Source organism: Athene noctua, chromosome 1 (assembly GCF_965140245.1).
Source record: "Athene noctua chromosome 1, bAthNoc1.hap1.1, whole genome shotgun sequence".
Taxonomy (NCBI): domain Eukaryota; kingdom Metazoa; phylum Chordata; class Aves; order Strigiformes; family Strigidae; genus Athene; species Athene noctua.
The window spans coordinates 90,686,545-90,713,680 of record NC_134037.1 but is presented as its reverse complement, the minus strand read 5'-3'; the positions used below and the strand labels follow the sequence as shown (position 1 = coordinate 90,713,680).

General features: G+C 41.7%; 3 protein-coding genes across 7 annotated transcripts; 2 read left to right on the top strand and 1 right to left on the bottom strand.

The window, feature by feature from the left end:
* Window positions 1–372: 372 nt before the first annotated feature.
* Window positions 373–3,413, top strand: CEBPZOS (CEBPZ opposite strand). 2 transcript variants are annotated; one of them, XM_074896907.1, is made up of 4 exons: window positions 373–1,143; window positions 2,654–2,698; window positions 2,967–3,050; window positions 3,167–3,413. In XM_074896907.1, exons 1-3 carry the CDS (start codon window positions 393–395, stop codon window positions 3,047–3,049), a joined length of 879 nt encoding a protein of 292 aa, XP_074753008.1. In that variant the 5' UTR covers window positions 373–392; the 3' UTR covers window position 3,050; window positions 3,167–3,413. The 2 variants fall into 2 exon arrangements, with proteins under 2 accessions (XP_074753008.1, XP_074753007.1); XM_074896906.1 differs by lacking the exons at window positions 2,967–3,050; window positions 3,167–3,413 and having other exon boundaries at window positions 2,654–2,960.
* On the bottom strand, window positions 3,059–19,939 carry CEBPZ (CCAAT enhancer binding protein zeta). 3 transcript variants are annotated; one of them, XM_074896902.1, is made up of 16 exons: window positions 19,794–19,939; window positions 18,102–19,615; window positions 16,842–17,073; window positions 16,105–16,279; window positions 15,390–15,478; window positions 14,832–14,885; window positions 14,057–14,159; window positions 12,848–12,916; window positions 10,963–11,029; window positions 9,482–9,582; window positions 8,045–8,105; window positions 6,742–6,950; window positions 5,654–5,737; window positions 4,247–4,329; window positions 4,079–4,160; window positions 3,059–3,267 (listed from the first exon to the last, which is right to left on the bottom strand). In XM_074896902.1, the coding sequence occupies exons 1-16, from the start codon at window positions 19,932–19,934 to the stop codon at window positions 3,128–3,130; spliced, it is 3,204 nt and encodes a 1,067-aa protein (XP_074753003.1). In that variant the 5' UTR covers window positions 19,935–19,939; the 3' UTR covers window positions 3,059–3,127. The 3 variants fall into 3 exon arrangements, with proteins under 3 accessions (XP_074753003.1, XP_074753004.1, XP_074753005.1); XM_074896903.1 differs by having other exon boundaries at window positions 4,247–4,308; XM_074896904.1 differs by lacking the exon at window positions 5,654–5,737 and having other exon boundaries at window positions 4,247–4,308.
* A 265-nt stretch (window positions 19,940–20,204) lies between these two features.
* On the top strand, window positions 20,205–26,184 carry NDUFAF7 (NADH:ubiquinone oxidoreductase complex assembly factor 7). 2 transcript variants are annotated; one of them, XM_074896900.1, is made up of 10 exons: window positions 20,205–20,315; window positions 20,413–20,582; window positions 20,669–20,749; window positions 21,373–21,483; window positions 22,409–22,619; window positions 23,092–23,150; window positions 23,869–23,982; window positions 24,789–24,932; window positions 25,271–25,444; window positions 25,831–26,184. In XM_074896900.1, the coding sequence occupies exons 1-10, from the start codon at window positions 20,231–20,233 to the stop codon at window positions 26,041–26,043; spliced, it is 1,362 nt and encodes a 453-aa protein (XP_074753001.1). In that variant the 5' UTR covers window positions 20,205–20,230; the 3' UTR covers window positions 26,044–26,184. The 2 variants fall into 2 exon arrangements, with proteins under 2 accessions (XP_074753001.1, XP_074753002.1); XM_074896901.1 differs by having other exon boundaries at window positions 20,205–20,336; window positions 20,443–20,582.
* The last annotated feature ends 952 nt before the right edge of the window (window positions 26,185–27,136 follow it).

Sequence of the window (27,136 nt, the reverse complement as noted above, 5' to 3'; positions counted from 1 at the left end):
TTGCAAACTCAGCCACCGGGGAAAACAAAATTGGAAAACGAATTGGCCTGGAAGAATGAGCAGCAAAATATTGTATCTAATCCTACATAACATTAAGAGGAAAAAAAGCATCTCACAAAGAAAATAAAGTCCCTAATAAGAAAAACCCAAGAGGTTTTATTTTGGCAATAAAGTCAGTCCCATACTATGAGTTATGAGAAACAGGTAAGTGAATAATAGAAAACAATTACATCAAAACCATAAAACGGAAAGAACATTACTGAGAGGGAAGGGATGCTGCCATTTTAGGTTCTAAATACCCCCTCTGGGAGCTAGTCTGCACTAATGCCCTTTTTCGCGTTAAAAAGACAATTACTGAGATCTTGCATGGCACAGGTGTTTCCAGCATCTTCATGATAGAACTAGGATCCCTTTCAAATGGCCACAAGCCTTATCTATGTAGGTGTCTTCTAGCAGGAAACACAGGCAGAGCGGTGCCGGCTCCCCGGAGGAGCTTTTCCGGCGGCTGCAGTAGCAGGAGCGCGGTACTGAAGCACAGGCCTGCTCCCGCGCCCAACAGCGCGCACCCGCGCCGGAGCAGGGGGCAGCTCACGCAACGCGGGGCAGCAAGGCCTGGCCCGGCCTCGGAGCTGCGGTGGGCACACGTGCTGCCAGCTCTCGGCTCGGACCGCGAGGAGAGGGCAGCGGGGACGGGTGGTGGCGGTGAGCGGGACCCACTGCCTGCAGCCAGAGGGGACCGCCGAGGGCGAGCAGCAGCGGCCGAGGCCCGCCACCGGCACCCAAGGCCGGCCCAGGCAGCGGCGAGGCCGGGGGGGAGCCGCGGGCAGCTGAGGCGCCTCCCCTCCGCCACCCTCCCCGGCCCCAGCCGCCTGCCCGCCGGTCAGCGCCTCGGCCCGACCCCAACCGCCGCGCTCGACGCCGGGCCGGCCATTACGGGAGCGGGCGGATGCGAGAGGGAGGAATGCGCCTGCGCGGCCCGCCTGGGCGCAGAAGGTGCGCAAGCGGAGCCGTTACTGCCGGCACCGGGGGGGCGCCGTGCCCCGGCGGCCATGGCGCGGCGCGTCGTGAAGGGGCTGCTGCTGCTGGAGGCGGCGGGGCTGCTGGGCGCTCTCCTGCTGTACCGCGCCATGGACCGCAGCCGAGGTGGGGCGGGGGCACAGCCCGCGGGGCGGGGGGGGGGGCCTGCCCGCGCCGCCGCGACCGCGGGGCCTCCGCCACGCGGGGCTCCGAGCGCCTCACACGGCTGCCCGCGCCGGCGTGGGTCAGTGGTTTGGCTTCTGTTGGCGCAGGTACACAGGAGTCGCTTGCCACGCGTCTCCTCAAGGACGAGCTGCTGGTTTAGTTTCCCAAAGGCAGCCCGTGGCCGCCAGGAACAAAGCGGAATCTTGTGCGGTTCAGTAGTAACCGCATCACCTCAAACAGGCACTTAGAAAGGAGAGGCAGGAATTGATCGGTCCCGTTTCAAGCGTTGCGTTCAGCCCTTGAAGCATTCCCCTACCTCCTGTCTGGGGCATGCGGGGATGAGATTTGACATTTCCAAGGCAGACAGCAGACCCAGCTGGCATGAGGCAGCCTGCATCGTCTTCCAGCCGATTCAGCTTCAGTCCCTCAGTTAGGACTCGGTGCCTAGGTAACTCAAAACTAAGCTTAATTACTGGAGAGAGAGCTGCTCTGCACAGCAGTGGCCTTACCTTGCACCGAGGGCTGGGCAGGGTGTAGAGCTGGCCTGACAGACCCGCACCCCTGCAGCCAGGCCTGGCAGGTGGGGTCCTGCCACCCCCAGGGTCAGCATGAGCCAAAAGGTGACTGGGGCTGCAGCCCACCCCTTTTAGCAGTAGTGTGGTCTTACACCAAGTTCAAGCTGAACTTCACCTATGCTACATCACTTTGCAGTTGCTGTCCCAAGTTCAGATGCCAGGAGGCTGTTACACTTAAGCTATCTTTCCTTGCATTTATATTAAAAAATATATAACCAAAATGCAGAGGATAACTTTATTGGCTTAACTTGGTGCTGGGTATTCATGGTTTGTCATTTCTTCCCCTTTTTGGTTCTAGGCCTTAATTCCTACATGGCTTTGCAGAAGATTTTCTTAAGCTGTAGTTTGTGTAGTTTGCTCATCTGACAGCTCACTGCGCTCAGAACAAGGCTTTAATCGCTTTCTTTGTGGTAGGACTAGCACTGGTAAGATCCTTCTACGAGCTGCTATACATCATTAAAATGGCATAAAGCTATCATTACACAATTCTACTGGGTTGCCAGAGCAGCCTGCAGAAGGATTCAGTGAACACCTGAAGCTCTGTAAGGAAACAAAAGTAATTTTCCCAATTTTCAGTTGCATGTCAGTCTGGGAGAGGCATTCAGCTTTCTGTCAATCTGTAGCTTGATCTGTAGCTTGTATTTGGTCATCACATTTGTGAGGAAGCTCGGAAAACACTGTGATCATAGGACTGCACATATGAGTAACGTGAATACAATCTCTGATACAATTTTTTTTAAAAGAGAGTAAATACAGATCACATTATTTAATGGTGGCTGTAACTAAGGAGCTCAGACAAAAGTAAAACTAATCAATCTAGTTAGAAAAATAGTGCATTTAATTATTCATGTTAAAATACGTTGGGTAAAGTAACTGTGATTCCTCTTTCTTGGCAGATTTCAGATACACAATGCAGAAGAGGTTTCCGTCAATTCTGGAAGGTAGGTTTGTAGTTGTTGGCTTCATCAGAAGGATGCCTGAAGCTTCTGTTGCATCTTATGTATACAACCAACGTAATAATTGCTTAGAACTTACCCCCGGAGACACTGCAGACGTGTTTGTTGTTAGGCACAGGTGTGACTGGAGTGTTGGACTATTGGATAGAGTCCTCAGCACTGAGGGGCTATAAATCCAATAAAACTAGCCCCGGAGTGGCTCGCCTTCAGACAGGCCTAACGTACAGCTGACATGGATTTTACTATTTTTCAGTGTATTACAAATCCAACGAGTGGTCTGGAATTCATGGCATAAGAGAGAATGACCAAATGGCATGGTTAAGCAGCAAGAACTGAAGTAAGAAAGATGCATGATTAATTAAAAAATTATTTTAGAATAATTATTGTAAAAATGTCCACATTAAAATGTCCGTTTCATCTTTTTGATTTCTTGCCTTTGTATTTGTTTTTCAGCCCTCTGTGCCTGAACTGTTTCTTCTTTTTGATGATGCTTTTCACATCCCTGTTGTGAAGCCACTTGTCACGCTCTATTTCCCACTGGATCTGCTTGACATCTGTAAGAGAAAAGGCGAGAAATAAGGAACCAGTGGATAACTCTGACCATGATGTGGAATATAGATGAATCATGTAAAAGTTAAAACTTGGCTGCTGTGTTTATAAATGTTAATAAAGTACAAACTGCCTGGGTTTTTTTGACACCAGAGAAGGTTTTAGGGTTTTTTCATTTCACAAAACATACCCTACTATCTCAGAATCTCAGAGTTTAAGACCACTCTTGCCATTGCTTTGTGTTTTACTAAAGCTAGACACACTTGTATTAGGACACCATGTTTGAGTGCTATGGTTAACATTTTTCAGGTGACACCAGGAAGACTTTTAAGAGCTCAACAAAGGACTGATCATTCAATCAGTACATACATGTTATTCATTAGAATTTTTTCTGGGAAACTACTTTTGCTTCACTGATACTGCAAGGAAATACTCTAGTAGGTAGGAAAAGACAGCAATGCCTTATGCTTTCTCTTCACAAGAATCCAGGGAACGCTTTATCAGAGCAAAATTCACACAAATGCTTGACAAACAGCATGCTGCCCATCCTTATTTACAGCACAAAAGGGCCACATAACAGCCTCTTCCTCCTTTCTGAAGCCTTATTCGCTCCAGTAGTCATATTTAATATGAGCACTGGGCATCTCTCATAATGGAAGAAAACTAAGTCATGTCTTACTGACACTGAGCTACTGTCCCTACTGTGTGATTTCTGACCATGTGTGTATTGCAATTAAAGAAGGTACATATTTTATGTACAGAATCTGAAGAGAAAGAAGTCAAACAGCATTACAACTATTTGTAGCATTTACTTACTTGCATTATCTCTGTTGGCCATTGCGTTCATTCCAATATTGTCAAACTTAGACCCAGCATTTTCATCCAGCAGATAGCCAAACTTTAAAGAGAGAAGTGTTAGTATTTTATTACTAAGAAAAAGGTAAAATGCTCAATCACTTTTTGCTAAGCACTGATCAAACTCACCTCTTCTGCAGATGCCAGTATACTGGCATCTTTGAGATTTCTCTTCTTTCCCCAGTTGGATCCTTCAAACAAAAAGTAGTATTCTTACAAAACAGAATTTCAAATTCACAGAGACACTAAAAGTGTCACCATGTTTTTAATTTTTTTTAATTATTAATGAGACCATCTAAAATAGCTGTGTTAGAAACCTTTATTCTCTACCTCCCCTAAAAAAAAAGGAAAAAAATTTCCAACCAAGAACTAAATAGCACAAATCTGTGCATGTATTAGTAATAATGCACAAACCACCGCTACAACTCCAGCCTTCATCCAAAAGTTTCTCCTTCCATTCCCAGTCACAGAATCACAGAATCATCTAGGTTGGAAAAGACCTTGAAGATCATCCAGTCCAACCATTAACCTCACACTGACAGTTGCCAGCTACACCATATCCCTCAGCGCTATGTCGACCCAACTCTTAAACACCTCCAGGGATGGGGACTCCACCACCTCCCTGGGCAGCCCATTCCAACCCCTAACAACCCCTTCTGGAAAGAAATGCTTCCTAATATCTAGTTTAAACCTTCCTTGGCACAACTTGAGGCCATTACCTCTTGTCCTATCTCTTGTTACTTCGTTAAAGAGGCTCATCCCCAGCTCTCTGCAACCTCCTTTCAGGTAGCTGTAGAGGGCGATGAGGTCTCCCCTCAGCCTCCTCCAGACTAAACACCCCCAGTTCCCTCAGCCGCTCCCCGTACGACCTGTGCTCCAGACCCTGCACCAGCTTCGTTGCCCTTCTCTGGACACGCTCGAGTCATTCAATGTCCTTTTTGTAGTGAGGGGCCCAAAACTGAACACAGGAATCGAGGTGCGGCCTCACCAGTGCCCAGTACAGGGGTCAGATCCCTTCCCTGTCCCTGCTGGCCACGCTATTGCTGACACAAGCCAGGATGCCATTGGCCTTCTTGGCCACCTGGGCACAATGCTGGCTCCTGTTCAGCCAGCTGTCAATCAACCCCCCCAGGTCCCTCTCTGACTGGCAGCTCTCCAGCCACTCCTCCCCAAGCCTGTAGCGCTGCTGGGGGTTGTTGTGGCCCAAGGGCAGCCCCCGGCATTTGGCCTTATGGAAACTCCTCCAGTTGGCCTCAGCCCATGGCTCCAGCCTGTCCAGGTCTCTCTGCAGAGCCTCCCTACCCTCGAGCAGATCAACACTCCCACCCAACTTCAACAGTTCTTCAACAGCAGATTGTCACTCTGAATTAAGACACATTAGCTGGAGAATAACCTTCATTTATGGTTTATTCAAACCTGAACACAGATCCAAAAGTGTATATAATCTACTGTACTAAAACCCTCTGATTCCAAAGTTTTTCAGACTGTATTTGTATTAAACCTTCTCAAATGGAAATCACAACAGTGTTTCCTTACCTTCAAGTGATCCCACACAATTTGTATCTTTCTTTCTCTTGCCCTTTTTACTGACAGACTTCAACTGCTTGTCATTTTTCGGGTCTGACATCGAAAAAAAAAAGATACATCAATCCCTCATTCTCACACCATGTACATGTATTTAAAGCACAGCAGAGACTAACATTTCTTTTTAGGCATATTTGTCATAATGGTCCAAGTCTTTACTTTAAAAAGGTTTAAAACAGCACACACAACCAAATCTGGGATTTCTTCAACCCAGACAATTAAGAATTGGTAGTGGTGTGCCATTTTTTATGCTTGTTTTCCACAACACCAAAAAGGAATGAAATATGATACTAAGATACAAAAAACATGGAGCTAAAAGCACGTGTTATGTAAACCTTGAATGTCTGCTTGGTAAATTTAGTGAAATAATAACCTCATGACAGATTAATGTGTTAACAGCTGTAGGAATAGTTTACCTTCTCTACGCTCAGTCATCTTCCTGTAACGTTATTAGTTGAAATACTCCATTAATCTGTGCTTTTCCAGCCACATAAAGTGTATACTGTGTAAACTGCTTTTCAGTTAAAAAGATAATAAAAACATGCAGGCAAAACAATGTTATGATTACAGTCATAACAATAATTTTGGTGCATAGCTGTATTAGAAGAGTAAGCTGTTACTTATGAGACAGCAATTTAAATAAGTTACCTCATCTAAAAAAATCAACTAGGTTTAAAGAAATTTAAAAATTACCAAATACCAGATTTATTATTTTTTTCTATTTGGTATCTTTTAATATTTCTGCCTACTGTAGCCAGTTATTTGTGTATAAAGCTACTGTTATTACTGCCACTGTCTTCAGAATGAAAGAAACATGTCTCATTTACAAGTTTTTATGCCCAGATGCCTAATTCCCACTCCCACCTAGAAGTCTGTGCCAGGAAATACTTCATTGTCTAGAGAAGGACTTGCCAACCCTTTACTTAAAAAACCCCACCTCCCACATAGGTAACTAAGTCTGAATTTATGAAAGTAATTACATATTAGATAACCAAGTTAAGTTTTTTCTTCTAGTTTCTTGATAAGAAATGGTACTTTACCTAGACTGTTATCATCATCAGACACATCCATAAATACACCTCCATCTTCATCCATATCCTCTCCAAAGTCTTCCTCCATACTTCCTAAGGAGACTTCCTCATCATCCAGATCACTAAATTCATCTTCATCACCAGAATCCTCCCAGTCAGCACTGGATTCCTCACTTCTTTGGCCTTTCTTACCGCCTTTGGTTTTCTTTTTTATATTACTAAAAAAATACATATCAATCTTAGCACTTCATCGGGGAAAATACTGTTTGCAGCCAGATAACATGTATCTTAGAAAATTCAACATCATTGCAAACTCCTGTAAATGTAGGCTGAGACCTAAGAAACATGTATTATGCACTCAGGTATGTTTTCAACATAGGCATAAGGAACGATATTATAAAAGCCAACCATTTTAAGAAGTTCTGGAGATAATCCTATTCTGAAATTAAAATACTGAGGCTGACATTTCTGTAATCTCCTATGTGCTTTTGCTCCTTTTCAGAAAGTCTTTTCTGTAAAGCACACAAACTGCTGATATCCCTAGCAACCGCTCAATGGAGAAGACACTTTTTTTTTTTTTTTCTTAAGAAAAGAAACATGCTTCATGTACTGGGTGGTTACTTGTTTTTTGTCTCCTCTTTGCTATTTTTCACTCACACCAGTCTGGATCACAAAAATGTTCCAGTTTCACTACAAATTTAAGCTTTAATTCTACTTTCACTTCAAGAAAAAAAGTTTCTGTGCTGATTCAAAAGCTGTACTGCAGACACTTTAAGTAAAAAAGAGGCTACTTAAATATTCACGGTTGGACTTGATGATCTTAAAGGTCTTTTCCTTTGACTCTATTCCTACATGATTCTATGATTCTACAACTAATGAAACTGCTGACTCCCTGAGAATTGAGCTCTGTGATTCTGGATTCCACAAAGTTAATTTACTGCGTTAGGTCCAGTTAGAACCAGTCCTTACAGCAGCAATACCATTATGCCTCATTCTGCTTACTTTTGTACTTGGTAATTCTCAAATAGAAACCTGAGACAATGAAAAACAAGTAAGATTTTACCTTGTTTACTGGGTCACTGCATTGTATAAATAAAATACCACAGGTCTCATGTCAAGCCAGCAAACCGTAAGCACCACAGGATCACGATGGGACATGCAGAAAAGCAGCATTACCCAACATTCAACTGCTATTGCCTTTTTTGCAAGGTGATGTTCTGAGTCTTTTTGAAAAAAGTCTACCCAATTTTGCAGAGTAAAACTCTATATAGATATTAAAACAAGAAATGAAAGAAGCGATTTAAAGTCTTACCCAGCAAAATCAAGGTCATCCTGGTCAACATCAATGGCATTATCAGCAGCTTCAAATGTATCTAGAGGGAAAAAATTGTTTATTACTACAAAACAAAGTCAAACAAAAAATATGAAGTCATTGCAAAATATATTGGGTTTAGGTATCACAGTTTATATGATCTGCATCACTAACAAAGAGCCCAGATACCAAAGGGTTCATACTCCTATAGAAAAATAGTCCACAAACAGTTACCTAAAGCTAACTGGGCTTTTTTCCAGGATGTTATTTCTGGCCAGAACTAGATGGTGTGGGAAGCACAGACACAGATGGACACACAATTGCCCAGTGATCCAACTTAGCTGGCAGGTGGAATATCAGTCTCAAACACTTGCTCCAAGTCAGATAGAACATAGACTCAATTAAGATACCCCAAGCAAGTGTCCTGCCAGCTACTCTGTATGGTAATTTTCAGATTAGAAATATTCACTATAATTTCTGACAGATTTTTTTTTTTATGACAGCAAGGAGACTAGAGGCTGAAAGCTCCTATTAGTGGATTCACTTAGCAACATTGCTACATAAAATAGCAAGTAAAAACAATCTGAAAAAATACAACTGTTCTGTTTCAAACAGTAAAAGCTAACATTAAAAGCTTCTGAATTTATAAAGCAAATTGTCAGAGAGAGTTAACTTATTAGAGATACTAACAATAAAACAACAAACGCAATCAGTAACAGATTCTTATTGTAACTAAGATCATAATAATTGTGTCACTAAGGAAGAATCCTACTGTGGGAGTTCAGAAATCTCAAAAAATTTTGTACAAAACAGTTATGGAGAGCTAACTGGATTATTTGTTTTTTGAATACATGTATTACTGTATCAATAAAATATGAAATCATAAAATAATGTACATTTTATGGTACACTAACAAATTTAGATCCTGGAACAAATTATACACTAATTCTGAAGCAAACAAAGTATGTGTTACTGGAAGAGCTAAAGACTACTGCAGAAGTTTGTCAAGGACCTAACTGAACAAATAATCTCATCAAAGATGTCAGGAACAATGAGAGAAACTGTAAGGAAGATTGAAAAAGGCCAAGCAGTAAAGAAAGAATAGAAACAAATGTTACATGCTGTTATTTAGCTCTCAGACTACATTAGGAAAAGAACAAAAAGGCTTGAACTGCCACTCATAAGGTTCTGTTCAAAACCAGACCATTTCCAATCATTCAAACAACACTACTGGAGTAGTGAGAGCAAGACCTCTTTTACGAGATGACTATCCAGTTGGCTTATGTGCTGTGTATCATGAACAGGAATTGGAAAGCCAGCTTTATCCCACTTCAATATTCCTGTATCAGGCTCTTTTATAAACTATAAAAAGGACAAATTAATAATTTGCAAAAGCAGGAAATACTGGGATAGTTACTGCAAGGAAAAACACCTTACCCAATGCTCTTTCAAATTCATCATCATCAACATCTTCCACACTTTCTTCATCATCCTGACGCTTTTGTTTCTCTCTTCTCTTATCAAACTTTGAATAAAACCTGAAATAATATATTGCTCTCAAACACGAATTACAGGTGATAATCTTTATAACAAGTTTTTTTAAACAACCAGCAGATTGTTTCATATTTGTTTTGTCAGTTGAAAACTGCAAAGTAATAGTTTCAAACACATCCCAAATCAGAGATTTATATTTTCTTTGTTTCTCAAAGAGTAAGCAACTACTGCAAGATTTAAACCAAAGAAATTTCACAGCCAAAGGTACCAGAAATTATTCTGAACATAGTGAATTTATAAAAGGGCACAAGAAAAATGTGAAAATCGGACTTATACTGTTAAGGAAGAAAGAATCAAGTTCAACCTGAACCTAATTGAGAAGAAAAAAAAAAAAATGATTCACCCATTAAGTTCTGTAGCCCTTTTCCTTTGTGTGCTTAGTTTTACCTTCTGTCAGTCATTTTAAACCACTTTTTCTCCTTCATTCCATATTAAAGAACCACCAAACACAGGAGGCAAATCTGATCATATACAAGAGCAAAACAGTACAGCACTTTGTATGGAAGACTTTAAATGGTAATCTCAGTTTCAGTCATCTTCAGTGTAACAATAGTATTAACTTTTCAGACAGGCACATGTTTTTAAGTTGCTTTTCTTTAATTTCAAAATTAGTATCACCATTTTATTAATCAATACTATACTATCTATTATAATATCAATTAATTAAAATTAATAAGTTCCATTAACTTTATACTTCAAAAATTTTTAAAAGCCCCAACAGTGAATTAAACAAAATAAATTTTAAGTAAAAAACCCCACAGTGAATTAAGCAAAATAAATGAACACTTATCTCCTAAGGGACACTCACAGGTATCCAGTATATTGATTTAAGAACAAATCTTTGCCAATTGTGTACCACTTCAATTTAATACTACAGCTGCATTTTTCTATCATAATCTGAGAGTCAACTACATGGAAAGAACTATGAATTATAAAGAAAGAAATACACAGAAAACTAGCTCCTCTGATTTTTTTACATTGTTCCATTGCAATAAGCTTTGATGCTAATAACATAAACAAGGTATATTCCATTTTTTTTCAAATATACTTTGAATGCATAAGAATTACAACCCATAAGACATTGATCGTTACCCATTGGTTAAGGCCTCTTGATTATAATGTCAACTTACTTGACTGGAGACTACAAGCACTGATTGCCTTTGTTCATAAGTAATATTCTTGCTTAAGCACTTTAGACAAATGTTGAATTATGTTCTAAGGAAAGTACTATCATCACAAGTCACTCAAATTAATCAAATTTTGCAAACACTTGAAACACCAGGGAATACTTATGAACTGTAATGGGTTTTGATTGCATCACATTAAAAAACACTTAAAATAAATGTTCACAAGTATTTCATTACCTGTGAAAAAACACTTCATCCACAGGGATTTTGCTTTCATCTTTGGCACGGAATTCCTTACTGTTGACTGCAAAACCAAAAAAGAACTGATTTTTACCTCAAGTTGAAATGACTGTTATTCTTTTAAAAGGTTTGACAGCACACACAGACAGAAGTATGCAGACACCCAGTGTCGTCTGTTAAATAAAGTGGAGCTCATCTCAAAACTTCTTCAAACCAGCAGCTCTCAGTGTATATACTGATATATAAACGTGAGCAGGCCCCATGGAAAAATTCAAGAGGCACTACCCTAACCAGGTTCTAAACTATGTAACAGCAAGGGAGGTTTTGCAATCCCCTACAGCAGGAATGCATATTTTTAAAAAAAAAAAAAAAAAAAAAAAGTAAGAAATAAGATAAGCTCACTGTCATGCACTAAAATACTGAAACTGCTTCTGCCCAGCACTCCTGGCAGTAGGAGAAATGCTCATGAGCGCTGCAAGGCAAAAGCATGCACCAGCTAAGCCTGTTGAAGGGATCAAGCCTCATCCTGCCTCCATTTCGGAGGAACTGAGGCAAAATGTGACACTCTACAACAGCAGATCAACTACTGATCAGGTTCCCTGTGGAGCAACTTTTTACCCTCAATACATTCCCCTTTCCTCCTCCACCTTAGCAGTAAATCAAAGGAGAAAGAGCTACTGATTATCTCAGTGGGCACAGACTAAAATATATTCTAAGTGGCAAGGGTCCAAGTTTCTGAAACTAGATGAGCAAGCATACTCACAGAAGGACTCTTCAAATTAATAGCGGAAGGTACCAGAGAATTTGCAATCTCAGTTCTCTAAGCCATAGCAGAGCCCACATACGTGCAACAAGTGCAGATTTTTGTATCCATATTAATGTATCTGTATTTTTTATACTGGATGCTTCACTTATAGAACAATTAACTTCCTCAGTTACAGTTCTAAATGCTCAGTCTGCTTCTTCATCTCAGAATAAACTAAATGCGATAAACTGTACCTTCAAATGCATTCTAAGTAAAAAGTCCTACTTTGATAGCCATAAAACCATGCATCAGTAAAGGTACATCAGCTAATCTGTATAATGAAAACCTCTGTGCAACACAACAGAGCTGAAGTTAGAGGAAAGCTGATCCCTGGGAATGTTACAGAGATTCTGCCACAGAAGATGGTACCTCTTCTGTCCTCATGCAAGACGTTTTACTGATGGTTTACCGTGATTTTTTAACTGCTGGTTCTTACCACCAAATTCTGCCCTTAATCATGGGAAACAATGGGACCAGACAAAAGGCAGCCTCTTTCTGGAGGCAGGAAGGTTCTTAGCAAAATAACAGCGACAAAGATACCTTACACTTATCCTAACAATAGCTGCAGCTGTGGCATTGTATGGAATAATCAATATCATTTAATGAAAGAGCTTAAGATGATTTAAATCATTACATAAATCCATTTTCTGAGATTTTAAGTTGTTTTTCAATCATAATAAGCAGAACAAAAGTTGTTATATGATAACTTGAAAACAAATAAAAACATTAACTACACAATCCTGCTATATTAACTAAATTTGGTGTGTAAAGCCAAGTGCTACAGTAGAAAATAAAGCATCTTCCTACTCAAGAGGTTGACATAACTGACTTTCTCTGTGTCATTTGTTCTTAAAATGATTCAATGGATCCAAAGTTTCAGCTGTGGTGATTCCATGCACCCTTACAAGAGGATTATACCTGATCCTGAACATCAGACACCACCACTGCACTCCTGATCAACAGGACTTTCTTACATTACTAACAGAAATAGCACAAAAAGCATAGATGACATGTCTACAACAACCAGCCAAGAATCCTTTAGCCACTGTAATCTTAACTGAGAAGGGGCTGGCTTACCTGCAATATTCTGCATATCTTTCATAAACTGCTTCTTCTTTGGCTGCATTACCACACTGCTGGTGTTTTCTGTAGCAGAACATAAATCAGAAACAAATTACTTTATTACTACTGATACACCAAAGGGCTTTGCTGCCATCCATAAGGACCTCAAGAGGCTGGAGAAATGGGCTGCTGGGAACCTCATGCAGTTCAACAAGGGGAAGTGTGAAGTCCTGCTCCTGGGGAGGAACAGCCCCATGAACTGGTGTGTGTTGGGGGCTGCCCAGCTGGAAAGCAGCTTGGCAGAAAAGACCCCGGGCATCCTGGTGGACACCAAGCTGATCGCGAGCCAGCAGGGTGCCCTTGTGGCAAAGAAGGCTGGAGGTGTCCTGGGCTGCATGAGGAGGAGCTTTGCCGGTGGGTGGAGGGAGGTGATCCTTCCTCTGCTCAGCACTGGTGAGGCCACACCTGGAGTGCTGGGTCCAGGCCTGGGCTCCCCAGTGTCACAAGATGGATGGAGGTACTGGAGAGAGTGCAGTGAAGTGCCACAGAGATGGTTAGAGGGGGTCAGAGCACCTCTTCTATGAGGAAGGGCTGGGAGAGCTGGGGCTGTTCATCCTGGAGAAGAGAAGACTCAGGGGGATCTCATCGATGCATGTAATATCTGAAGGGAGGGGGTTAAGAAGAGGGAGCCAGGCACTTTCCAGTGGTGCCCAGTGACAGGGCAAGAGGTGATGGGCACACACTGATACACAGAATGCTCTGTCCAACCATCAAGAAACACTTTTTCCACTGCAAAGGTGACTGAGCACGGGGACAGGGTGCCAAAGAGAGGCTGTGGAATCTCTATTCTTGGAACACATTCAAAAGCCACCTGGGCAGCCTGCTGTAGGGGGCCTGCTTGAGCAGACGACCTCCAGAGGTCCTTCCCAACCTCAACCATTCTGTAGTCTTTACATTCCCCTATCACTCTGCTTATTCCTTCTAGGTTAGCAGATTCTGCACTGTGGATGTGAGAGGCAGCAGTATGTGATTGTCAACTGGTTCCAAGTTGCAGGAGTCTCTCTTGCAGCCCTGAAGACTGATCCCACTCCTCTATTGCACCACATGCACCCCCAAAAAAAAACTTGACCAGCACAAAGTGTTGCTTGGCAATCTGAGAGAAAAAGAGTTTGATCACCATCAATACTCAAGACCATATGCTAATATGTACAGAGAAGTTTGTACCTTTGCCTTTATGTAGTTTGGGATTTCTGTACACAAAGCGATCCAAGAACCTCATTAATGTGAAATCCTGCAAAGGGTCACCAGAGTACTGAATATGATTTCCCTGAAAGAAGAAAAAAGCCAAAAATCATTAAGGTCTTCATTTTAAAAGACAGCAACTAAACACAGAGAACTCAAAACATCCAGAACAACACTAAACGACACTTCAAAAAGACAAAGACTTTGAGATGCTTTATCACATAAGCCTGACCAGTTAATACACTCTTATTTTTGGAATTTCATTATTTTCTTAATTAAAAACCACCTCCTTCACTTTATTTCTGGCTTGCCATGTACTGTGCTAAGAGCAGTTAATGATCAGCACTATTTGGATACCATATATTCAAATGAAAATAAATATTTTAAATATATATGTGTAATTTCAGTATTTTTAGCACAATACCACAACACTATTAAAAAAGAATCTGTTCCAACAGCAGGATTCCCCACATAAAAATCCCACATTAAATAAACAGACCGACCCAAACTCTGTAAAAGCTTTAGGAATCATGGAATACCCACATTTCTACCAAATTAATTGCTTCTGCGAGCAGTCTCCTTTATATTAAACACTAACTCCATGAAAAGCTTTGCATCTGAGTGCATGTTACAGTGCTGCAGAGCTGCGAGTTACCTGCAGAGTGCAAGGAGGCTTTATAATATATTTTTTCAAATAGCAAAAGACAGCTAACATAAAAATCAAACTTCAAAGCTACAGACTAGTAAAAGCACTTACTTCTAGAATTGTTTTTGCAAAGAGGGCCACAGATGGATGAAAATGTTCAGAAAGCTGAAAAACATGAATAGTTTATTTCTACTTTAAAAACAAACTCAATCATTACTCATGTTGATGTACCAGACTCCTGACAACACCATATGTCCTAAGACCACTCTGTAACTCACGAAATAACACAAAGAGGCATGTAGTTGCACAAGGTTTATGTCCTTGAACAACCAAAGAACTTCAAGTTCTAATCTTCTTTTTGCATTAACTAAACACATTCTCACCATTTTATTTAATTCAACCTAAAAAGCTTTAGTGATACAAAGCTAAGATCCGAAAGTAAAAAATATTATTATTGTCCAAACCTCCAATTCAAAATTCATATTCTCTAATCTGGAATATCAGCACTGCATGTAACATATACCAGCTTGAAGGTGAACAATGTGTCACCTTTAACCTTTCTGTTACATTACTCAGGTAGCTACTCCAACAATAACCAAGTTCATTTTTTCTCTCAGTATAAGGGCCACACTAAGAAACACAGTAATCAGCAACGTGAAAATGCCTTACCTTCTTCAGTTCCCAAAGGCTTGTACTTTCAGCACCACAGTATAAAGGACTTCGGTGCATAGGATCATACAAAGTTCCACTCTTCCTGCCTGAGGGGCGGAGGAGATGAAAACAACTTAAATGTCCTCAGGCAATTTTAAGAAAGTATTATTTTCATCTCACCATGACAGTAATGCTGCCCATCATTCTTAGCTGGACAGGCCACAGATTTAGTCAGGAGCACATAAAGGTTATATCCGGCTGCCCTTTCCCAGTGTGATCAGGTGCACAGGTGAGTTCCCACATACTTCCAAAGAAGCTCCTGAAAACCCTTGCTCTGTTCCAAAAGGTCCCCAGGAAAAAGTAAAACTAGAAGCAGGTTCAAAGCTAGCCAAACTGTTCTAGCAAGCTTCACAAGCAAATGAGGACTTACATGTCCTCCTTTGGCTACATTGCTCTGAAGGTGTTTGAACTTGGCAGCAAAAAATCCTGAGCCATTTGCTTAGGCACAAATACAGTAAGCTGCATAATGTGAAATACACCAGCAAATTCATACAGTCTCTTCATCACTGCTGAGCTAACAGATAAAGAAAAATTATTCTGAGTGACTGCTTTGAATCAAACTTCAATTTGAAAAACTGAAATAATGTTGTAATCAATTTTACAAGTCTTGATCAACACATCACTGTTACAGAATGTTAGGAATTAAATTAATTATATTTTCTTGCTCATTTACCTCCCCTATTCAGATGATGCACCCACGAGGCTGTTGAATTTGAATCATTTGTTTTAGCAGAATTTTCCATTGTGCTCCTCTCTTCACCTTCTACTTCTTTGTCTGCATCCACAATTTTTTCCTCATCTTCTTCAGCCTCTTCTTGATCTTTAAAGCACTCTTCATCATCTGACTCCTGAACAACAAAAAATGTTAGCAAACCGCTTTTCCTTTCCAGTTTTATCCTGATTTTTTAGAAAAATACACCTACAGTTCTTAAGAATCTACTTACAAAAATATAAACAAATGATGGCCAATGTTTAAGCAATACAGGTTTTTTTGTCTTGACGCAGGACTTAAAATTGAACTTTACAGTTTACATCAAACAAGTGTAATAGTCCCTCCCTGCCATAAAAAAGAAAACAAAAAATCCAGTCTTGCCTATCTATTCTTCAGACTGCAGATGGAAGAAATAAACAGGCCATGTCTTGACAAAGCTTTTGGGAGAGGAATATTCACCTGCTTACTTATACAGCATTTAGCAAAATAATCCTCTCTCCATGAATGAAGTCCACAGGACCCACTAGAACACTTAAAACACCTCCATCGGTGCAGGTTTTTAATGTAGTTGCAATTGCTCAAGTGCTTTCTCCCATACTATATTAGCAAACCCTCAGGTTAGTAACAAATAGGTATGGGAAAGGTGCTTATGAAACTAATGCTTATTGAAGAAACGAGATAAAGAAATCATCTTATACCACATGATCCTGCAACTGGACCCTTAACTCTGGTTTTACTTTCAGAAGCTCAGAGAGAAGGTACAGGGTTCCACAAATGAAGGGTGGCATTTGTCCACAAGTGACTTGAAGTAACCTCTTCACAAAGGCCTTCACACGCCGTAACACTACATCTGCCTTCAGAGATTTATAGATGAGATTAAGAAACATGGATGGCTTTGAGCAGGTTGCTAAAGAAGGATCTAGAAGCTTCCTGTAAAACACACAGGAGAAAATATTGCTGATTGTTATAATACACATAGGAGAACAATTGCTATTAACAATCATCTACATTTTCCATAGTGCCATCTAAAAGATCAGTGACAGCTTGTTCCCCAACACACAAAACCATTGTGATCAACCCTGAACTGACAACAGCTGTGTAATATTTCTACATACGAGACACAAGATTAAACAAAAATCTGTACCAGTAAAAAAAAAAACCCTGTAAGAAAATATAAAGAAACTGAGTTCAACTGAAAACAGTTTCAACATGAAATATTTATAGTAAGAAACTAATCTGATTTATTCAGATGTTCAAAAAAATAGAAAGAAAATGGCTAGCAATGAGCATGCTTCACAATCAGACCAGGCATATGTGTGGGCAAGTTGTCTACTCCACTTTTTTTCTAACCTGCCAGGAACAGGAAGACCCCCTAAATACACTGCACATTCTGGGGGAACTTGAGTTCCCTTTTTTAAAATAAGCAACTTCCCTTCAGACAACTAAACAGAAGCCTATAAGGATCCTACAAAGAGTCTAAACAATCAGCTGGGACAAAAAAAAGAGAGATATTTTCATAACGTAAGGCTTTTCAACCACACAAATTAAACCATCTAAAGAATTTGTTAACGTATTTCCCTGCCCCCATACAAAAAAAAAAAAAAAAAAAGGAAACAAGATTTTAGGCTATTACATGACTAAACCACAGTACCTGTAAAAGTGATTTCAGAAGCAGTAGTTATCTATTAGTTTCAAATAATATCTGGAATTAAAACACGCCTCCAGAAAACAGTGCAAAGGATGAAATGCATGTGTTGTGTTCTCAAGACCTATCATCATTTGCTTTATCCCCATGTTAAGTCAAAGAAATCACATGCATTTTCTTCTGGAATTTTTAGCCAATGAGATTCAAAACTCTCAAGATCTTAAAAGCAAAATAAGTGTTTCTACAACTTTAAATTAATGGCAACTACCTCATAACATGAAATTTACATTAAAAATGCAAGCCCAACACTTACTTGTACAGTGCTGCATAGTACCTGTCCGATACAGTCTGCTGAGAGTCCATCACTTGAAACAGTAACATCAGGGCCTGAACACTGGTACTGAAGTTCACAAGATGCAGAACTTTAAACAATGTGTCCAGTTGTTCTTTCACTTTCTCGTCACCAGTCTCAGCATAAGGGTAAGCTCTGTTCACCCCACAAAGAAGAGCACTGAGCATTTTGGATTCTACGTCTTTTTTCTTAATGCAGTTCCGAAAAAAGCCTAAGTACAATGTTACCAGTTTGTTGGCCAGTGAGTTTTCTTCATGACTGAGGACTATCTGATTTAGAAAGCAAATGGCATAATATTGAGTTTTCACATTAATGTTTGACCGGTACAAAAGCCTCTCCACTTCACTGCACACTACTCCCTTCATATTTGGATGTTTGTGAAGTAACGTCTCTAAAAGATAAGAGGCTTTGGTGGCGATTTTGTTCTGAGGGTCTCCCAGTTTATTTACCAGCTGAACAAGGAGAACTTTCTCCTGCTCAGGCTTGTTACAGAGAAGCTCGTGGGCAACTGCCAGCGCTCGGGATTTTGTTGCTGTCAGAGGATCATGACTCAGTGCTTCTAACACTTGCACAAATTCTGCCACCTGCAGTTTCAGGTGATGCTCAAAGTACCACAGTATCAACCGTCTGTCTCTTGAATCCCTGTTGCCACTTGACATCTTCTCTATGTTGTTAAATGGTCGCTGTGAGAAAGACCATAATTTTCGATTGTCTGGTAAGAGATCTGAAATGAGAAGCTCCTTGAAAGTATCCAAAGCCATCAGGCTCTGATGCCTGCTGCCCTTTTTCTTTATGAGGTTTACCAAGTTCTCAACAAACTGGAGACTGTGGACAGCACTGTCCTGAATGAGAAGGGTCATTGCTGCCATCCTGTCAGCCAAGGTACCTGAGGACACAACAGTTTTCATCCACGCTGAAGAGGCACCCTTCTGATAATCAGTTTTATTCTTATACAGGTCTATCTCATGTTGGTAGAGCTTTTGGGCCAAGGCCTTATACTTGGACAGAAGCGTCTGATTTTGTGGGTCTGAAGAGAATTCGTTGGTGTATTCTAGATCATACCATTTGACCCCTGGTTTGACCAGTATCACTTGCCTGGCATGAAATTCAAAATCTTCCAGCCTCTCTTTCGGTGCTGAAAGGTGCTGGTCCTGATCACTGCCAGCTTGCTTCTTCCTGTCTTTCACACTGCTTGCCTTTTCCTTGACCTTCTTTAGTTTTTTCCCTTCTAACGATGAAGGATTAGTTTCTTTCTTGCTTTTCTCTTTCTTTGGGGGCTTTTCTTTCTCCTCACTCCCACCGTCGTCCTCCTCGTCCCCTTCCACCACCAGGCAACTTCTCGCATACTTACTGAGCCCCAGGGAGCTGACGAAGGCCTCCAGCTCCCCTTCTTTCAGGTCGTCGATCGCGTCCTTCTTGCCGCCGTCCACCATTTCCTCTGCCTCGTCCACGGCGCACAGCATCACGTAATCTTGCTGCGGGAGGCAGCGCACGGCCGTTACAAGCGGACCCAGTGCGAGGCCACGAACTCCCAATGAATTCCACCCCACCCCCCCCAACCCCTCACACCCCACAAGGGCCGGGCCCGGCCCGGCCAGGGGACTCCGGCTGTCACATGCTCCCGCTCCCGCTCCCATTCCCCCCCACAGTTACCTTGGTGCCACCGAGGCGCAGCACCTCGTCCAGCGTGAACCCTTCGGCATCTCCATCTCCTCCTCCTTCGTCGTCCTCCTCGCCGCTGTCGCCGCCGGCCTTCTTCGGGTCCCTCACGCCGAAGCCCCACAGCGCCGCCATCGCCGCCCGCCGGAAGCTCCTGCGCGCATGCGCCACGCGCAGTTCCGGGACGGCTGGCGCTCAGGTCCTGCAAGGGCGGGAAAGGCGCGCGCGGTCGTCGCCGGAGGGTGGGGGGAGGGGAGAGCGGGCGGGGGGCGTCTCAGGCAAATCTCAGCAGCGCTCGCACAGTCCCAGCGGCGCGTAGCCGGTCACCCGTCCTCACGCCGGCGGCGGGATGCAGGGCGGCTACTGAGCGGCCAGGACCGGGGGAGGAGGAGGAGGATCGGGACGAGGAGCGGAGCGCGGCCGCCGCCGTCATGGTCCCGCTGCCCGCGCGCCGCGCGCTCCTCGCCGCTGCCGCCCTGGGCCCCGCCGGCCGCCATCGGCTCCCCCCTCACCGTGGTAACCGCCGCATCTCCCCCCTCCCGCCCCTCGGAGCGGCGGGGCGCGAGTCGCCCCGCTGAGCCCCCCGATCCTCTCTCCTCTCCTCTCCCCACAGCTCCGGCGGCGGCGGCGGCGCGGCCCTGCTCGGGCGCGGGGGGCCAGGCGGAGCCCGAAGGGCCCAGCCGGGCCACCGCCATCCTGCGGCACCTGCTACTCAAGCTGCGGGCCACCGGGCCGGTGACGGTGGCCGAGTACATGCGGGAGGCGCTCACCAACCCCGGCCAGGTGCGGGTGGGGCCGGGGGCTCCGGGCCTGTGTTCCCGGAGTCCCTAGTGCCGCTCACCAGACCCCCGGCTCCTCTCCCCCCGCAGGGTTACTATACGCGCCGCGGCGGCATCGGCGAAAGCGGGGATTTCGTCACCTCACCTGAAATAAGTCAGATATTTGGAGAGGTAACGCACAGTTCCGTGTGTCCTAAGTAACTTCACTGTTAAGTTACAGTTGTTTTTGGAGGAGGAAGGGATGTTTCGTTTCTCTGGAAGATCAGGAAGTCCTTTCTTGGGTTATAATTTGGCTCAGTAACGTATTTTCATACAGAACGTGTTTATAAATAAAAAGAGTTATGGTGGCTTCACAGTGTGAAAACTCTATAACTCAGAAATAGTTTTCAGATTTTGGTCTGGTTCACTCTGGTTTGTGTATCATTTCCAGTAGTGAAGACGGGCCTAACGCTGTACTTGGTGACATTTTGGTAAATGCATTGTGGTGAAGAACAGTTGTTCAGAGACAATTGGGCAGCGAGATGCATTTGAGCCTTGAGTAAAAATCCTTGCTCCAGGCAGAAAGGAGTCCTGCGTGTCTCCTGAGGGAGAGTTGCTTCTGCTGGGCTGACAGCAAACAGCTGCGGTTTTAATACTTAAGAGGATGAAGTAAAGCATCGTAATGATTTTTTCAAAACTTTAAAATAGAGAATATTGCTCAGTATTAGTTACTACCAAACAACAGGCAGGTACCACTTTCTGCAAGCTCTCAAGTTACACTGTAACTCTGTCCTTGTGTTGTTTTTCACTGTCAGTTAATAGGAATATGGTATATCAGTGAATGGATAGCCATGGGCAAACCTGAAGCGTTCCAGCTGGTGGAACTGGGTCCAGGGAGGGGCACACTTGCTGATGACATATTACGGGTAGGTAATATTAATATTTTTTATTTCTGCTTTTATTCCATGGCTACTACTAACCTTCCGTAGTAACCAAATCATTTCAGTCAGGAGATTTGCAGCTTAGACTTTAATTACATATATGCATGTTTCTGAGACCAGGTCTCCCAGCTGAAAGCAGAACAGGAGCCAGTATGTGCACACTGTGCAGACATGCATGGAATCTTGCAAACGCTGCTTGATAGAAGGGGAGGGCAGAAATATTCCATTACAAGGTATTTCTGTATAGGAAACAATTATCCAAACTGAAATCCACTTAGGATGGTGTTGCTGTGGAGGGAGACCTCTGTGCAAGCAATAGGAGAGAGAGGGGAGGATAACAATAGGGGAGTGAAGTTGTGTTGGTTCCTTTGGGGGTTCCAGGGGCTTATCTCTACTGAGTTAGCCCCTTCTGTTCTATCATGCTTGTATAGCTATTTATTAAAATATTCAAAACCAAATCACTAATGGGATTTTAGCATCTCAGAAGAACTTGTATTCTATTTACATAAGTTAATGAAAAAGAACTAATAACCACAGTGAAATGTAGGATATTGAGCACTTTTTGTTTATGGTGTCTCCAATGCTAAACCTCTACAGGTATTAGAGGAGCTACTCACCCTCAGGCTATTACTGCTCTAAATTAGCGTTTCATGTCCTTACAACTATATAATGTGTGCTGTATTTTGCTGACTTCATCAGAAGCAGAGCAGCTGATATTAAATTGATGAAGAAATTACTTTTTCCTTCTGGAGGAGCAAAAAGCAGTCTCTTTTGCTGACACTGTTTTGTTAAATGAAAGCCAACTAAATCTTTTATCTTGAAAATAAATATTGAGATTAAAGGTTAATTCTGAAACCTTTAATATATACAGCACGTAACTGTGCCTAATAGAATTCATCTGCCTTTATAGGTCTTCAACCAGCTTGCCTCTTTACTTAGTAAATGTGATGTCTCTATTCATCTGGTAGAAGTGAGTCCCAAACTCAGTGAGATCCAAGCGCTGATGCTGACAGGAGGGAAGGTGCAGTCAAACCCCGAGGACAAGTCTGCTTACATGAAAGGCATTAGCAAGACTGGAATTCCCATTTTCTGGTACAGAGACATTCAAGATGTGCCACCAGGTGAGGAGCTTGAAAGTCTTGTTACAGGGATGGCGTCCTTCCTCCATTTGCAGTTCTTAATAACGGAGGATGTCTCTGCTAGTCTTTATAATGGATAGAAAAGTAGTTAATATACATATTTGTTCTTACTACTTCTATGAGCCTGAGGCAGGATCTTGACTCATTCTCAGAACTGCTACCTATTCTGACTACCTTTTGACTATTTTTACTTTTTCTTTTCATGGGAAACCATTTACTTGCTTTACCTGAATCTCCTTTTATGTGATACTGATCTAAAAATTAATGGCTGGAAGCTAGAGCTAGCTGTAGAAATGCTGTCTCTGATGTACCCAAACTGGAGGTAATGATAATTATTTCACAACCACAGGAACTAATTTAATTCATTAAAATTCATTAAAACATTTTAATTTTCATCTGGAAGCTGCTGTGGAAGCATTAATAATCTAACACATTATTTTTTACCTTCCCACAGGTTACAGCTTTTACTTGGCACATGAGTTTTTTGATGCCCTGCCAATACATAAGTTTCAGGTATAGTAAGAAGATTATCATAATTGTGACCATCCACTTAAATGTCTTTTCTCTTTGAAGAATAGAATTGTGGTGCCAAACTAGACACATGCATTGCTTATGGTGGTAAAATATTTCTAACTGAACCTGGAAAAATAAGGCTTAATTCAACTGGTAACTACAAAAGTAATAATTGCTCTTGAATAGAAAAACTAGTAGAAGGCTAAAGATTTCTTTTTTGCTTAGATAAGTCTCAAGTTTTTTCTTATTTTTTTATACTACATTAACAGGTTTTTAATTTCAACATTATATATCACTGCTAACAAAGACAGAAAAGCTTTTATCCGAATGGTAATGAGAATAGCAAAATAAAGTTAGTTAGGATTCAGAAGAAATGTTCAACTTCAATTTGATAATTAGTTTATGAAAATCAGTGGTAGAATTAATTATTTTGATAAGTTAAACATTGCACTGCCAGTAGAAGAGGCGGCATTTTTATCAACAGCATCATTCATTCAAGTGTAATTAAACCTGTAATTGTTGACTCTGCAGACAGCTCTCTGCCATAGACTTCTTTCAAGCCAGTTAGCAGAATTAAATAGGAGTGAATAACTGTTAATAGCATATAATGTTCTTAAAACTTTTGTGAAAATGCTGGACACATCAATTCACTTCAAAACCCAAGATACTGTATCTACCCACTAGAGCATAAAATGAGTGCTCTGGGTTCATTAAACAGAGAACAGAGAAAGGCTGGCGTGAAGTGTTGGTTGATATAGATCCAGAAGTTCCTGACCAGCTGCGGTTTGTCTTGTCACCATCCAGTACCCCTGCGACAGAAAACTTTATTCAGGTAAGGTTATGCCTACCAGAGTTCATACATATTTACTTGCCTTTCAAGTGCATTTACTGCTTCTTGGTTACTTTGACAGCAAGAGGAGAGCTCTCAGTCTATAAATGAGTGAATAAAGCTTACCATTTCTGTTCTGCAAAACTTCCACGAGTGTTTAACTTTGTACGCTGGGAAAATACAGCACAAAAATAAACACGTGTCAAACTTTGCAAAATCAGAGCATAAACAGAATGTTTCAGAGAGCAAACTGAGGCAGCAAGTGGCAGGGAGTTGGGTGTGTCACATCACCATCTCAACAGTGGCCCTGCCTGAGCCAGGCTCTCACCCTGATGTGCATGTACTTGGTGCAGCTGGGTACTTCTGTGCTATACTGACCTGTAAGGAAAAGTGTCTAAGATTATTTTTTTTTGCTAAAGCTCACTGGATTCTTAAAGTTACAAAATGAAGTAGCTGAGATTAAAACCAACTACAGTTTCACATCAAAAGGCCTTTTCGAAGGGTGTGCACAGCTGAACTATTTTTATTCTTTCAGCACCACAGTAATGCAGTTTCACCTGATGCAGGTATTCTTGTTAGAAAAACACAGATTTCAGTTGACTAGGTTGTGGAAGAGATGACTGAAATCCAGCATTCAGAGAACACTAATTGAAAATGACTGTTATCAAAAACTAGCTCAAGTTCTAGATAGCCTAAAATACAGCCCTGGACCTCTGTGCCCCAGTGAAGTGATGACAGTCCCAGGACATTGAGTGTGAAGAACTCTTGTCCCATATTTGTTTGCTAATACAGGTGTTTTAATGCACTAGCCTGAAGAAACAAGAGATCATGTGGAAGTGTGTCCCGAGGCTGGTGTCATCATTCAGAGGCTTGCCTGTCGTATAGAAAAGGATGGTGGGGCCGCACTGGTTGCTGATTACGGTCATGATGGAACCAAAACTGACACTTTCCGGGCAAGTCATTTACCCTGAAATAATAAGCCAAAATACCGTTCTCTTTTGTTTGTCGCTTGGATCATTAGGTTCTTGTATGAGAAAGGTCTTGGATGGACATAATAGCAAAAACTGCCTTGTGCTGCAGTCATAAAACTGAGTAATTGAGTTCTTAATCAGTACCCATAAGGGTTTCTGTCAGATGGAAAGGGTAATCTGAGCCCTTGCTGCATTTATCTCAAACTTTCAAAGTATAATTTGCCCTTCTCACCCCTTGCACACAGAACTTACTCTTTGCTAGCCCCAGCCACGGTAGCTAGCAGTACAGCAGAATATAATCTTCCAATTTAATTTTTCAGGGTTTTCGGAATCACAAACTTCACGATGTGCTGAGAGCTCCAGGCACAGCAGACCTCACAGCTGATGTTGATTTCAGCTATCTTCGGAAGATGACACAGGAAAGAACAGCCACGCTAGGCCCCATAAAACAGCAGGAGTTTTTAAAAAACATGGGCATTGACCTCCGATTGCAGGTACAATAGTACTAACAGGTGCATAAACCCTCCTAATCCACAAGCAATACTCTTAAGCAGCAAGAGAGCTTTTATAAAAATCTGCTTTTAAAAGAGTTGTTCAAAACAACATGTATGTATGAGATCAGAGTTGTTTCTCCTAGACGTAAGTTACTCTGGATCCCCTAAAGTAAATGGATCATATTATATTTAGGAGTATTTAATGCAAACGTTTGCTACATACATCAGTGTATGTGCTCCACCAGGGATCTCACCAGTTCTGCTGAACATTATGGTGCTGTTACATTAGTATAAGCAAAAAGGATGCAGCAAGAGATTGCAGGTATGAGGGAATTTATAGGAAAGCAGGAAGGGCTATAACCTATATTCTTTTTTTTTTCTTTTAGGTGCTCTTGCAGAATTCACGTGACGCAGCAACTCGGGAGCAGTTACTTCACAGTTATGATATGCTGATGAATCCCAGGAAAATGGGGGACTGTTTTAAATTTTTTGCCCTGCTGCCTCACTACAGACTTGTACATCCTGACAAGAAACATAAGCCAGAATCAAAGGCTCACTTACCACCTGTTGCTGGATTTGGTGAACTCTTACTGAAGTAATTTCAAAGATTATAGCAAGATGTCTGATAGTTGTAGCTTTCAATAGCAATTTATTAAATAAATTAAAAAGAAAATCAATGTAAAAGGGATAGAGTCCTGCATTTTATAGTTTACTAAAGGTTTTGCAATAATGTAATTGGCATACAGCATATGCCATTTGTAAGGTAGCTGTAAGGTAAGAACTAAGTATTTCAATTTAGCTTTGACCTGAAGGCACATAAAATGTCACTTTACTGCTCCAGGCAATTTTTTCACACCAATTCACGCTTCAGGGCCTAGCCCCACTGTGGTAGAGAGTGCTACTTCAGAGTAAATCCAGTGCAGCACATTAAACCTGTTGACTGACCTCCTCAAAGCAGTATGTGTAGATATCAAACACCGCACTTAGAGAAACCAGCATACACAGGACGAACACTGTTTCAGGGGTTTTTACAATAGAGGGAGTAAAGTATTTACTAGTGAAGTCAAGTTAAAACTCGTCAGCAAAGCAAGTTTAAAAGTACTCAGCTTTGGTACTTGCTTAAAAGGAGATGCCTTGACATTTATGAAGATATGTTTATGAAGAGAATAGTGACAGGAACCATGCAAAAAGAGTTATTAGTTCCAAAGCACCTGCTAACAGAATTCTGGTAACAAGGCATATCTAATGACAAATCCACACACGAGGAAGTATAAAGAACCATTTGCTAAGAACATTTGAAAGGAGAGAATTCGTGTAAATAAAAACCAAGTCTGGTAGGGAAATAAATTTTATTTTCAAGCTTATCAGAGGATATTTACAAACAATGGGATGTATAAAAATATAAAAGTACTTGACAGTGTCCTTTTGAGGCTATAAACTTTACATGAGCTTTTTTCTAGCATCATCATAGCACTATTTCTTGAATGAACGCAACTTAATTCATCTAGGAGAAAGGTTATTAAACACTGTAACCTACTGCTGTCAAAGTCTGCAGTAAAGGTAGAAAAAAAGGGAATAAAAAAACTCAGCCATTTTTACTACTCTGAAGAAAGGTTACTCCTAATGTACGTCTGATATTTTTTTTTGGCTCCTCAACTATTAGCTGCTTGGGGCTTCTAGTGTCTGGCCCCA